The sequence below is a fragment of the Larimichthys crocea genome, chromosome III (genome assembly GCF_000972845.2).
Source record: "Larimichthys crocea isolate SSNF chromosome III, L_crocea_2.0, whole genome shotgun sequence".
Taxonomy (NCBI): Eukaryota; Metazoa; Chordata; class Actinopteri; family Sciaenidae; genus Larimichthys; species Larimichthys crocea.
In genome coordinates this window covers 44,756,299-44,770,679 of record NC_040013.1, presented here as the reverse complement: position 1 = coordinate 44,770,679, position 14,381 = coordinate 44,756,299, and the positions used below count along the sequence as shown (strand labels likewise).

The window sequence follows — 14,381 nt, the reverse complement described above, 5'->3', positions numbered from 1 at the left end:
GAGGAGAGAGAGGAGAGAAGAGAGAGAGAGAGAGAGAGAGAGAGAGAGAGAGAGAGAGAGAGAGAAGAGAGAGAGAGAGAGAGAGAGAGAGAGAGAGAGAGAGAGAGAGAGAGGTTGTCAGCATTTTGACAACAGGGGAGGTTAATAAGAGATCATAAATCACCACTGAGACACACACACACACACACATTCTTTGCTGCCTTTGAATAGCTAAAGTGGGAGGTGGATGAAGAGAGGTGAGTGTGTGTATGTGTGTGTGTTGTGTAGAAAGACGTAATGGAATGGTGAGTTGATGAACGAGCGCTTGGTTGCACATATGTCTGGGCTTTTCCGTCACATGCATAACCACGCACACATACCTACACACAAACACACACACACAAGCTCTCAGATGACCAGATAAGCGCGCAGCGCTGCACCAAAGCACATTAATAATAGATAAGACAGGATGGAAAGGAGGTGGGCGAGCAGGGGAGCAGAGGAGTGTCGATGGGGAAGGGCGAGGGTGAAGAGTTGGGAAGTGAACGGGGAAGCGGGGAGTGGTAGAAGAGGGGAGGAGAGGGCAGAGAAGAGGGAAAGCCGGAATCCTTTAAGAGCAGAGGTGGAGGTAAAAAGCAGAAAGTCAAGCTAAAGGATGGAGAGTAGCCCCCCTGCTTATGACAGGAGGGAATAACCGTCTGTTTGTGCTCTGATGGATTGAAACACTGACTCTCTTTCGTTCTCTCTCTCTCTCCCTCTCCTTTCTCTTTTCGCTCAGATGACCCAGCAGATGTCAGGCATGGCCGTGAGTGGCGGAGGGCCGGCGCCAGCCACTTTTAGCCAGTCAGGGGCCCCTGCAGCTGGTTGGCCCACGGCTCCACCAGCGGCTTCCGGCCAGACCCTCAGCACTCAGTTATGGAAGTGACGAGCTAGGGGGTCCAGAGGATGAGTGGGAGGGGGGGGGATAAATGGTCATATGGCAACAAAAATGTCCAAATTTGATCCTAACCCGCCCATCTCCTCACAGCGCCCAATAACAAACGCACAGCGGGGGTCAGTTTGACTGACTCCCAAACACACCTTCACCACGGTTACTTTAAAAAGCCAAGATGACATCACACTGGATGGGATGAGGGAAAAAAGAAAGACTGGCAGCTGTTGTTTCTCGTCTTTATTGGACTTTCCTCTTCCTTTTTGGTTCGCTTTAGTTGTTGTTGTCTGAAGAAAGAGGCAAAAAACAAACAAACAGCAGAATCGGCAAACAAGAGCGCTGCTGGACCGATAACTCCCAGTGTCCTAGTACTATTATATCATTACCAAAATAGATAGTTAGTGAATAGTCTTTCAATACCTACAGTAGATATGGCTATCTTGTGGTTGGTCTATGCTACCCCGTCCTCACCCTTCTCTCTGCTGTGTATATTGTAACCCCCACCCCCTCCTCCCTCCCTCCTTCCCCTCCCATCCCTCCCAATCTGTGTAGGGCAGGCAGAGCCTCGCAGCAGATAATCGTCTGATCAGTACTGTATTTATGTGAATAAGATGTGAATCTCCACTTTGTCAGAGCCATAGGAAAGAGGCCGATGCTTCGCCTCTCAGTGATTGGTTTGAATTCTCTTCATCATGCAACACTTCATGAAGGGAAATGATCAGTTTACTTTGACTGACCTGAGCATAAAGCTGCTCATACAGCAGATGTTAGTTTGCTCTGATTCTCCGAGTCATCGTCACATAATTTGACCATTTTCCCCACAAAGAATCCAAACACAAGTCAAACAGTGTGTCATTAGATACACTCCACAGTACCCACCACTGATCAGCTCACCAGTAAAGATCTTATACACCAGTGGTTCCTAACTTTGGGGTGGAGTCACATCACTTAGAAATAAGAAAAAAAGTTTATTTTTTAATCATTTTTCTGAATCTTTGCTGTTTTATGGTGAAGTACTCACCTCCTCAGACTTTTCAACTGAAAAAATCATTAGAAAAAAGAACATCACTCTGAGCGTCTCCCACGGTTTCTTTAAAAATTGACCAGGGGGCGCAAGTAGGGCCATACAGCCTCTACAGCAATACATAAAAAAACTGAATGACTAAAATAGACGACTAAAACATAAATGAAACATCTATATTTTAAAGCCTACATGTGAAAAAAAAAAAAAAAAAGTAACTGCATCACGTGATGGGCTGCCATTATTGTGCATATTATTTAGCAATACAACTGAGGACTGTTGGTACCAGATTTTCTGGAGTAGTTCCACATTTTGGGAAATATCCTGATTCACTGTCTCCTTGAGGGCTAGATGAGGAGATTGATACCATTCTCATGTTTATCTGCTCAATACCAAGCTGGAGTCAGCTTAGCTTACAGACTGGAAGCAGATGGAAACAGCTAGCTTGGCTCTGGCCAAAGTTCTCAAAAGCTCACAGATGGAACACGTTGTATGTCGTTCGTTCAGTTAAATTTGTAGTTTTAGGGAGTTATGTGATGTTACTGCTTTTATGAACTCTGGACAGAACCAGGCTCCTCCGCCTCCATGCTAACGTAATCACCTCCTCACTGACCAGCTCCACACTTCTGTCTACTACACAGACACGAGAATAGTTTTAATCTTTTCATCTCACTCTCTCCAGAAAACTAATAAGTGTATATCCCAAAATGTCAAGAGCATACACATTCGGTCAAGTAATCAGTTTGAGTAAAGGCAGAACAATGTGATCGTCACACACTCTTCGCTCCTCTCCCATCGCTTCGTCTCTAATAACTATTTATTTAAAAGGACAGCACACATTCATCAACATTTCTGTAAATGTGCCAGTGTTTGCCAGCTGGATAATTTTCAGATGATGAGATGTTTCAAAACCTGTTGAGTGATCTTGAGTCACAACAGTCCTAAAAGAACTTCAGTACTCACGCCACAGCGTTAAGGGACTGCCCCAACTCAAGACAGCTAACGAAGCCAGCTATCTGCCATGCTGCACACTGAAAATACCCTTTTGGTCAGTGTTGTGATAACTCCTACATTTACACCCGACATTTTACACACAGTGTAAACACAAAAACAATCAAGTTAGTTCAACTGTTGCCCAGCCCTAGTATCAAGTAGACATTTCTTTGCTCAAAAGAGTCCACTGCATTGGTTATCGATAGTTTTATCAGCAGATAAATATATCTGTCCTGGCCTGTTTCTCATACTGCTAGCTGGTTAAAAACAACCCAAACTCCAAATGTAAAGGATTCCCTTTAAGTCTCAGTAATTGCTGGGCGGCCCCATGGTCTCCTGGGTGTCTTTGCCAGCCGCATGGTGGTGTTTTGAAGCATTTCAAACCTAACGAGCTGGGTTCACTGGAAACTGGGCTTCGACCCAGTTAAGACATGCCTTGTTGTTGAAACGAGCCGTTTCCCTAGCGTTCCCCGAGGCAAATGAAAGCACTACTGGAATCACGGCCGTTCGTCTTTGCTGCACTTTAAATAGCAGAGTAGGCACAGTATCTCAAGCTGCGTCGTGGTTTGGTCTCTCACATCGTCGTCAGGGAACAGCAGAGATAAGCGAGCTGTCACTTCACCTCAGACTGCAGGGTAGGAGATTTCCAACAATCTTTTTTTTTTTTTTTTTAAACAAACGTGACGCTCAAAATGTTGCTCCCCTCATAACATGACACTATAACCGTATGTTCTGCCATCCGCCATCTTTATTGTGGTGTTTTTGTTGTGTGCAGTACAAGAGAAGCACAGTTAAGTCTGAAGCAAATAAACCTGGATGACCAATGAGAGGGCTAGACTGGTGCGACAAGGGAACAGGATTGGACGGTGCTAGCAAAAGGGGGGACCTGTATGAAAATGCTGGATGGGTCCCATCAACACTGTTCAGTCTGCGTTTATTGGGAGTAAGAACAGAGGAGGAGTAGGAACGAAGAAACACACACGTACATGTGCACACAGTCACGATCACACTGCCGAGCGCCGATGCAGAGATTCACGTTCATATACACAGGGTCCCTCTGCCATGCAATAACTGTAGCACTCTCTTACACGTGGTTAATGTGAACAACACGTAAACATATTCAATAACTCTAATGTCCTCCAGGTTTATTTTCAACGTGTTTACATTTTCTGGTGCCTAGTACAGAGGAAGAAAAAAAAAGTGGTTTCCGCGCATTAAAAAAATATACAGGATTTCTTCTGTGTTCATCTCTGTCCAATGACTCTTAACTGTAAAAGTACTGTTTTATCTTCTTGGAATTTGATTTGTTTGCTCCTTTTTTTCTGTTCCCAGTTTTACAAGAGGGTCATTTTAAATAAAGCTGTTGAATCCTGGATGTTATCCTGTTTGTTTTACTTCCTGTTGTTACCTGTTTAGCAGTGGAACTAGCACTGTGCTGTTTATATCCCATCTGCTCAATTCATTCCTTTTTATTCGCCCCCACTGGCAGGTGCATTTACTTGTGAGGCGAGTTTTCTTTGTTGTCAGCCCACAGACTCTACATTATTAATGGCAGCTTGTCAGGAGAGATTGTTGCTTGTTTCTTCACCAGGGCCCATTTCCAAACCTGATCACATACTTCACATAGATAGAGAATGAGAGGACGGTAAAGGTTGTTCCAGGTTAGGTGATGTAAACGAGAAGTATATAGAGCTTATGCATTAATGTCATTACCACATTAACTTTGAGACATTAACGTGATTTGTTTAAACAAAGACAACTAGAGCTAGGTATTCTAATTGTGTCGGCCAGTGGAATTTTCCACTATCATTTAAAACAGACTCCCTGATATCACCTGTAGGCTTCTGATGAGCCAGTGTGATCTCCTGGGATGGCATCCCACCTGTCACTCAAAGCAGCAATGCCTGTAATTCTGCATAACTTTAAGCCTTAATATCTTTTGAACAGGTGAGTTGTATATAAATTCATCCTCAGTACAGTTGTCATGAACGGGGAAATTAGCTATAGAGACCAACACAGTTTTTTGTACCAGGCTGTAAACATGTTTATTTCTGCTGTAAAGTTGGACATTTTAACATGGGGACTTATGGAGACTGACTCACTTCTGGAGCCAGCCTCAAGTGGCCGTTTGAGGAACTGCAGTTCTTGGCCCTTCTGTGTCAGCTTCTCTTGCCGCCACAGAGGTTGCCACTCGGCATTTTCCAAGTATGAGTCACCATGAAGACATAAAGAGAGGGTGCAGTTCTTTCAGAACAAGCACACCTAATACTTTTGGTAGGTGATCAAAAGTGAAAGGCTGAATTCCTTCCAACATTTTAATTCACTCAGTGAACGAAGTGCAGCTAGGGTTATAGGAAGTGTGGTTGGAAATAATTTTGAGAAATACACTGTAAAGTGAGATGAGAAAATAATTGTCAATTTCATGTGTTTTGAAGTACAGAGCTGGTGTGTGGTTGTTAGCCTAGCTTAGCTTATCTTAGCAGGGGAAAGGGGCTAGCTTGGCTCTTTAAAGTAAAAAATACACCTACCAGCACCTTTAAAGATAGTAAACACAATGTATCTGTTGAAAACAATGACAGATTTTCTTGTAAAAATCACAATTTGCAGTTTTACAGCGGAGCTACAGATATTCACAGATACAGATATTTCTTCATGTCTGACTGTTGTTGCCAGCGTAACTTCCTCTAAAACCACAAATAGTGAGTTTTCTGCTTATGTACAGGTTAAATGTACGTGATGAAGTGTGTTAATATGTGCTGGTTCTGGTGGGCGTTTTTCTTTTCTTTTTTTACCCCTGGAGAGTTTTAAACTAAGCTAGCTGTATGACTGCATATGACTTTATGCACAGGCATGAAATTGCTATGGATTTTCTGATCTGCTTAAAGAAACATCATCACAACACCACTGTCATATGATATCTGGACCACAAGCCTTGTTTGTAAGGTAATTATATCACAGCATCACAGTTAATTTGACGATGATGTATTAATGATTAAAAATGACAATGATTCACATGGCACTTCTTTTTTTTTTTTTTTTACATTTATACTTTAGTTTTTTTACATCAGCAAGCTGTGGATGGAGGAAATGAAGTCCAAGTCATCCCAGTTTGTAAAATAAACATATCCAGTGTTGTCCAGTTCTCACAGAGCACGTTTGACCAACAGCCAGCCAGAAGTCTTGAATCATGCAGCTCCTCAGAGTCTGTGTCCACCGTGAACAGATTGTACTGGCCCGATAAGGAGAGAAAGCAGGGTGTTGCCATTAGTCCCAGCCAAGAGATGATGGCCAGCCACAATCAGCTTCTGGTTTTTGGATCCACTGCTCGGTTCTTCCTCTCACACCTCGATGACCACGGTGTCTTTCCGATGTTTGGGCTCATTTGCAAGGTGTGGTTTCTCTGTGCGAGTGTGCCAAACCAGCACCTGAAAAAGAGAAGAAGAAGGATAAAAAATTATGCTGATAGTGCAAATGCTGGGTACTAAATAAAGAACGAACAGGCTGGTCTGCCTGAATAAATACAGCACAGATGCAGGTGGATGGCAGAGCTTTACTGATACTGCGTAAGACTGGATATTTTTTCCATTAAAGCTGCTGATACATGATTTTTTCTATTTTTGTTTGTCAGAGTAGAAACTCATGGAACACTGAAAACTTTAAAAGATAATTTTGATATAAAACAAATTGGATCTTATATTTTTGTAGTACTGACCATCGTTCCCACCAGTAATAATTAAAAATAAGGTACCCGGTGGTGTTTTTTGAACATCGTAGTGCTATGGAGTGTTGGAGATTAGAAAGACGTGACAAGGCCAGAATTGTAAATCCTGATCTCTTATCCAACATGTAACAACAGCAAAAGAGAAAAGCTACTAAAGTTGTGAATGGTCCTATACACCTGTATGGCTACAGAAATGATGAAGAGTTACAGTTTGTTTTTGAAAGATTCATAGAGTGGAAAGAAATGTGCTCAGCAGAAACAGTTTAGGCCATAGAGTTTATTCTTTTTCAAAGAGATCAACCTGAGTTGGGTTAACTTCTGTGGAACAAGCTTCCATTTTGGGTTCTGGAAGCAGACACCCTCAACACATTTAAGAGCAGGCTTAGGAAGTTCCTTTTTGATGGAGCGTATAGTTAGAGCTGGCTTAGGAGAGTCCAGCACCATCCCTTAGTTACAGTATGCTGCCATTGGACTAGACTACCAAGTAAGTCTAGACTTGCCATGATGCACTGAGCTCTTCTCTTCCTCTCCATCTCCATCTGTACACACATCAATGTGCCTTAGCTTCTTCCCTGGAGTTTTTCTTTGCCACCATCACCAACTGCTTGCTCCTGGTGGGATTGTTTAGTCTCTGTAAGTAATATTATAAAGAGTACGGTCTAGACTTGCTCTGTATGGAAAGTGTCGTGAAATACCATTTGTTATGATTTGGCGCTATATAAATAAAATTGAATTGAAAAGTCAGACCAGCTCAAATTGACAGAACATCAGTAGTAGAAGCAAGATTGCTCCAATAAGTAGTGAGCATGTTGACATGTTCTTCATAGGTAACAGTGTCTCCCATCAAAAGACAAATGTTTCTCCTGTGATGGTAATTACATGTGATCAGAACTGTTAATGAGTCTCTCCTTATCCACTTGGGTATTCCACATACTGACTCAAAGATCAGAGACACACACTACATGCCACTGTAATGGTCTAAAGCTAGTGGGTAGCTGTGTTTCATTCACTGATGATGCTCTGATGAAACAGCTGTCAGATGATAAACACTGCCGTGTTCTTCAAGAACAGATTGCATTGTATCCTCCTGCTGTTGAATTTGATGCTCACCATTCTGCCAAGAGGAATTCCTCACACAGTAACCGGTCTGACACCTCCTGAAATGCATCAAATCAAAAGCAGTGCGCACCTCACTGCAGCTGTTTGTCTTGTGTTCGCAGCCAATTTCACAGCAATATATTGGTGAGAAAACACTGCAGTGGACACAGAGATGAATGTATTCCTGGAGATTGGCTCGGATTTCATTCCTCAGAGATTTGAGTGAGGTTGCTGGATTAAAAATGTATTGTTTTTTAGTGAATTGCTAATGAGCTTATAATTCACGTGTGTGACATTTCTGTGTCTAAAGCAGCACATACACACACACACACATGCAGACTCACAGAGCCATGATTTATTGCTGGCTACAGTCGTTTCTGGGCTTCTTCAGGTGGAACATGTCACTTCCTGCGCACTGTGCTGCTAATTGGCCCACTTTGCATATCTAACGAGGCTAATGTAGCAGCCACTAAAGCATCACTCCAGAGCTGTGGGGAAAATGGCATCGGACGTGTGTGTGTGTATGTGTGTGTGTGAGCGTGCGCATGTGTTCGTGCACGCACACCAATTATGCAGCCGGAGTGCCCTCCATGTTCCCCTGGATTCACACACCTCTGTTTCTCCCTCTGCTCGGGTCTCTTTCTCTAGTTTGCTCACCATTTTCCTCATTCATCACGTCCACTTTTTCTCCTATGGCTTTGCTCTTGTTTTTACCTCTCAGTCCTCTCCTCCTATCTTTCTCTTCCTCCCTGAGGCAACTTGGAGACAAAAAGCATTACCAGGTTAGAGGTTTTTTTTTTTTTTTTTGCCTTAATAGCATAAGTCAAGGAACAGGGCAGTTTTCTCCCATCAGGAGGAGAAAAAAAGGCAGAAGCTGTTAGAGTCAGTTACACTTTCTGAAAAGAACCCAATACATTTGGTTGTTAAATAATAGAGACCAAGGCGTGTACTAAGGTGGATTTACAGTTGTCAGTGGTGGAAAAATTCTGTAATGGAGACAGCTGTACTACAATTTCTCAATGCTAATATGTCTGCAATAAGCCAAAATCAGTTATTCGTCAGTCTATTGTGTTGTGAGGTTTACATAAACCACTTTATTTGGAGAGAAAAGGGAGTGCAATTGAAATGTCAGTAATAATTCTTCAATACACAGTATGTTCTGTAGCCAGCCTCAAGTGGACGGTCAAGGAATTACAGTTTTTGGTACTCCCGATTTGGCTTCATTTCCAGGCCACTGAGGTTGCCGCTTCAGTAAAACTGTGTGCACACAGCTATGGCAAGTACAGTAAGTCGAAGTTAATTCAGTTAGTCAGTAAACTGTAATGATGTTTACAACAGACAGTGAGTGAGTCATTTTGCCTTTGTGTGTTTTCATCAAACATCTGATTAACTTAGTGAGAATTATTTACTCAAATATTAGTTCTGTGTTGACCCTACTATTTCATGTCAAAATGGTTGCTGTGAAAAAGCTCTGCTCTTCTTGCTGATGTGAAATGAAGGAAATGGTGGCGCTGAATAGAGAATCACGACACCAAACCACCTGAGTCTGAAATCATTTTGGATTTGACGCCACAGGTGGAAAAATCATGGATAATGGTAAGCCCACCTGACTGTCTGACTTACAGTAACATACCATAACAAAAAAAAAGTCACCAACTCGTCATGCAGAGTTCTACAACTTAGCGTAGGATCAGCCTGCATGTTGCGTTAAAAAGACCAGATTAGATCAATACAATCACAGCACATGGTCCATATACAAGCTCTCGATCGTGTTACTCAATCCTCTTCAGCAGATGCACTCTGAGATGTTCAAATGTCACTTTTCAGAGCACGTTAAGGACTTGAGACTGTTTGATCAGCTGCTGCTTCCAAGAATAAACTTCAGGATTGTCCCTTAATGGGACAGAGGGGAAAAAATCTAATCCATTTGAAAGGATTTGGGGATCAGATCCCCCTAAACCAGATCTAATCGAGGTCAGAGATCCATTTAGCCACATTAATGAAATACAAATGAAGTTAAGGAGAAACCTGAAAACCAATCCAAATGAAATAGACAGCAGTGTAGTCTTTCAATCCGTGGCAGCAGAAGACGTGTCCCGTGTCGCTTTTCTTTCCTCTGTGTCATCCTGTCTTCTTTTTTTAACTCCACCTTCAGTCAATTCATCCATCTACCCCCTTTTCTCTACATGGGTTTTACTTCCCCTCCACCCCCCCTCTCTTCTCTATCTCATTTTCCTCCTGTGCTATCATCTGTCTCCATCTGTTCCTGCCTCCCCCTCCTCTCTTGTCCTGTCACTACTGTCTGTTGCCATTACTCTCCTGCTCTAACTACATCACAGCCCCTGTCAGTCGTCTCCAGATACTGACCCGACCCGAGCATTTCTGCCTTCCTTTGTCAAGGTCGGGATTCAGGCCCTGTGATCTGATCCCAGATACCTTCCTCAAAAGTGGATTGAGCCTGAGTTAGGGTGTGTCACAGCTGCTGCAAAAGGCCATCGATATCAGATCACTTCAATCACAGACACAACCAACCAGACTCAAACATAAGGTGTACAGACACAGATATTTACAGGTCCGTCAGGATTTAGCTTCACTCATCAACAAAACTAAGAGCTGTGCTATGACTGATGATGTCTACTCATGTGATTATATCATGCAATCGAATGATTATGTGGTATATGTCATGTATTATAGTACAGTACAGTATAGTATAGCATATCTGAGCCTGGTCTTGTTGGCTGCTAATGCCAGATTCAGTTAGAAGTAGTTAATTAGCAGTTGCCTACTCTAAAAAGTAGTTAGGTTAAAGCAATCTGTCTGTGAAGGATCTGTAAATCATAGGGAGTTGAAGCTTTGCATAGCATAGCTTAGCATAAAATATGATGCCATTTTACCAAAATCACTGAATGAAGTTGTGCTTTGTACTTTTTCCTCATAGACTGCATCAAACTGGACGTGCTCCACTCTGGTGATGTCAGAGGAGAGAAAGCGTTTCATTGGATGTAAAATTAGTACACACCCCCGAGTGCAGGATGACATCATCAACAACTTCTAATTGTTAACCAGGAAATTACAAACTAAATTACCCCAAAAATACCTCAAACACGGTTTTGCATATAGTATGATGACGTGATTATAGAAAGAGTTTCTTGGTATTATCATTGGTTGAGGGTGATGAGAAATGATGACAATATTTTATCCATATCTTTTATTCTCCGCGAAATGTCACTTTGGGCACACAGGAGAAGTTAAAGGGATTTTCTTGGGTTATTCTTGGGAGGTGTGAGTCTGTAAAACGCCTCGTAGCAGCCACCCTCAGCTCTTTTCCTTCGGGAAAAAAATCCGTTAGGATTTTCTGATTTTCTGTGGATTTAAAGAAAGCTCGATTGATTCCCCCAAAAATACCACATTCCTCACAAAGTTAAGGTCACTTTAAAGCTACAGGATTTATATTTAGGTTTTAAAGATTGATGCCATGCTCACAACTGTCCATTTAATATAAAGCTAAAGTTTAGCGTAAAGACTTGACACAGGACTTCCCCTTATTTTAAAATATCTACCAAACTGCACTGACGCTTCATTTATTCTTCAAATCTCTGAAATAATATTTACTTTTAAAAAATGCTTCAACGATTACTTGACGTGCAAATGGAAAAAGATGGATTGTAGTGTTATTTATTATTTAATCATTATTATTATTCTATTCAGTTTTTCTTTTTTAACTACTTTTTAAAGAATACCATCCATCATCATAATTGAAGTTAACCTGCGGTGCATTACGTTTATATTATATTATCGTAACTGCATTGCTTTCTAAATATTTGTTCATTGGTTAAAAATAAATAAATAAAAAGACGTCACTGAACATAATCGGTTATGAGTTATGACCTCTGGATAGACGGAGTCGTGTCATCTTCAAACTGCTTTAACAGTGATGATGTCACATCGCTCTGCTTTTGTCACAGTGATGTGATGAAAGCTGATTTCACGTCTTCTCGGTGCTGGGTGATGACTGATGATGTCACAGCCCGCTAATGGTCTATATTAATATCAGCGGCAGGGCACCTCCATTAGTGTAATGGGGCTGATAATGATGATGATAGTTTCAATGCAGAGCTGTCTGCTGCGGCAGCAGCAGCCAGCAGTAAGTGATGATCCAGCAGCTCTGGGGGTCTTTATCCTATTCCCTGCAGGAAACATTTACCCATAACCCACCAGGGACTTAAAGTGCAACAGTGTGACCTGCACGCAAATGGTGAAGCAGTAAATTTAGATTTCACATTTGTTGATTCCAGGTGAAGCAGCTGCTGCACTTTTCTCCACAGAGACTGAAAATATGGTTTGAAGATGGCGGCTCTGCCACCGGCATGAAATTATAATAAAATACTCATTACTACTGGTCTAAATATTCATAAACAAAACTAAAAACCTGCTGGGGTCCTGTGGATGCTGCCATCTGTTGTTTGAGCCTCATCATCAGCAGGTGTGTAGCAGGCAAATCTACACCCTGACCATGTACTGCACCAACTGAACACCCTTCTCTTTGAGTTCCCGTGAAATGTTTGCAGCGCTTTTCTCATCGCCCTCAACCAATGATAACACCAAGAAACTCTTTCTATAATCACGTCATTGAAGAAGCAGCAGTCATTTTGGTCAGCTAAACAGAGAGTGTTTCACAAGATGCAAAATTAGTATATGCCTCTGAGTGCAGAATGAGTCATCTACAGGTTTTTATTGTTTACTAGGAAATGACAAACTCAAATACCTGAAAATACTTTAAACATGACTTTTGTTGTGATTGTTAGGCCAGATACTGAAGTAAAGGTGATCTATAGCGTAAATATATGTCATAAAAACAGTGACTTCATGGGGACTTTAACACATCCACTGTCATGTACAAATAACGAATTCAACAACTTAGCACATGCATCTGTTGAGGTCATGAGGGAGAATCAGTAATGACCTGTTTTACAAATGAACAGATCAAATTATGTGCTTAAATCTTAGTGTATTTCACTTCTCCACATATTGTATGATAGAAGCTTAGAGAGAGAACAGAAGTTCATTCACTGTAATGTTAGCCTGCTGAGGTCCATCTAAATATGAAACCATTTAGAATCAGAGCTAGAAAATTCTGTTCTCCCACTTTTATTTTGAAACAGTTTTGTTCAACTCCCTTACATCACTTCCTGTCTTTTTTCTCATCTTTGTTGTCTCTCTTGGCAGCATGGCTTCCTCTTAAAAGCCTACTGCAGGAGCGAACTAAACCATGAGCACCTTTCTCGAGGCAGAGTACCTGTAGTGAAAAAATCACATTGGAAAAATGTCTGTGAACAATAATATTTTTGTTCATAATGCTTCTAAAATGTTTAAATCATAGAAAAAGACATCTTTTATTTCCAGTTATCTTAACAAATCAACAACTCCCCACACTCACACATATCTTTGGACGCATGAATGTTCTGCTTCATAAATGATGAGACATCCTGTGTGTGTGTTGACTTTGTTGCCTCAGGGTGAAGCAAATGTCATGAAGGTCTGCCAATTAGATTTGCTTTACTACGACTTAACACTTATTATATCATAATATAATATCATAATGAAGATTATATGCTCACTAAAAACCTCAGAAGAATTATTATTATTTATTGTTATTATTATTAGAATTATTATAGATATTCATTGATCCCTCTAAGGGAAATTCTTTTTTGATTCTAGTTCACAAACACACACACACGCATGCCCTGGCAGCAGCTGAGGTTCGGTACCTTGCTCAGAGACATCATATTTCATAGCTCTGTGGCCAGTTATTGTTGATGTTAGTCTTTACCAAAATGTCCAACACACTTCAGGCTTCAGGCTACCTACGTCTTAATCTTGTGTTGTGATTCCTGACTAAGCTAATCCCAGTTTTTTTTTGCAGGATTAAGAATGTGGAGGTCAGAAGAAGGCTGCAGAAGACTGATAGATGCTTACAAAACTAACAGCTCTTGAATCTGCATATTTACATCTGCATGTTAAGAAATGTATTTGTGCCACCAAAAAAAAATTTTTTTGTGATGCATACATCAGACACTGCTGATTGGTTAGAGCTAAATAATCTCCGGGGACAACTGGGGACATCGTGACGCTTTTAGCTCACATATTCCTTTAAAAGGTAAAAACATAATAGAATCCATTTCTCACAAAAAGTCCTTTAAGGCGGCTCTGTGACAGTTGTCAAGAGGATGAGTGGCTTCATAAAACCAAGTGCCAACAGGGGCTGTGGTGATTTGAGATGAGCTGCATCGATCTAAGCTGTCTAAGCACACAACTAGAATTGATAGCGCTATAACGCCATTTCTATCCAATTCAAGCCGTGTGTGTCTAAGTTTAGCCGGTGCCACCAGCTTAAAGCATGACTCATGCTGTCAGTAGTGGGGAGAGATGCCCCATGGTTAGTTACTGCTGGGATGGTAGCCGTTATTATGAATGCAGTAACATCTAATATCCCCAAACACACACACATGCACGTGCACACACACGCACACACACGCACACAGGTACTACATTAGGACAGATAAATTGGGATTTTATTAAACCCTGCTGTGTGTCACCAACCTCCATTATGCAGGTCAATGCAGTCTGATAATATATTT

At 41.4% G+C, this 14,381-nt stretch overlaps 2 protein-coding genes across 5 annotated transcripts in view; one reads left to right on the top strand and one right to left on the bottom strand.

Annotated features, from left to right (window-relative positions):
- Positions 1 to 4,297, top strand: part of LOC104932743 (stromal membrane-associated protein 1) — a 112,067-nt gene extending 107,770 nt beyond the window's left edge. For all 4 annotated transcript variants that reach the window (XM_019263403.2, XM_019263402.2, XM_019263401.2 and 1 more), the window contains one exon: positions 758 to 4,297. In XM_019263403.2, the coding sequence (XP_019118948.2) occupies positions 758 to 904 (147 nt within the window). In that variant the 3' untranslated portion in view covers positions 905 to 4,297. The remainder of the gene's footprint in view (positions 1 to 757) is intronic.
- Positions 4,298 to 5,006: 709 nt separating this feature from the next.
- Positions 5,007 to 14,381, bottom strand: part of b3gat2 (beta-1,3-glucuronyltransferase 2 (glucuronosyltransferase S)) — a 50,249-nt gene continuing 40,874 nt past the window's right edge. The window contains exon 4 of the mRNA XM_010729172.3: positions 5,007 to 6,349. Within this exon, the coding sequence (XP_010727474.1) occupies positions 6,263 to 6,349 (87 nt within the window). The 3' untranslated portion in view covers positions 5,007 to 6,262. The remainder of the gene's footprint in view (positions 6,350 to 14,381) is intronic.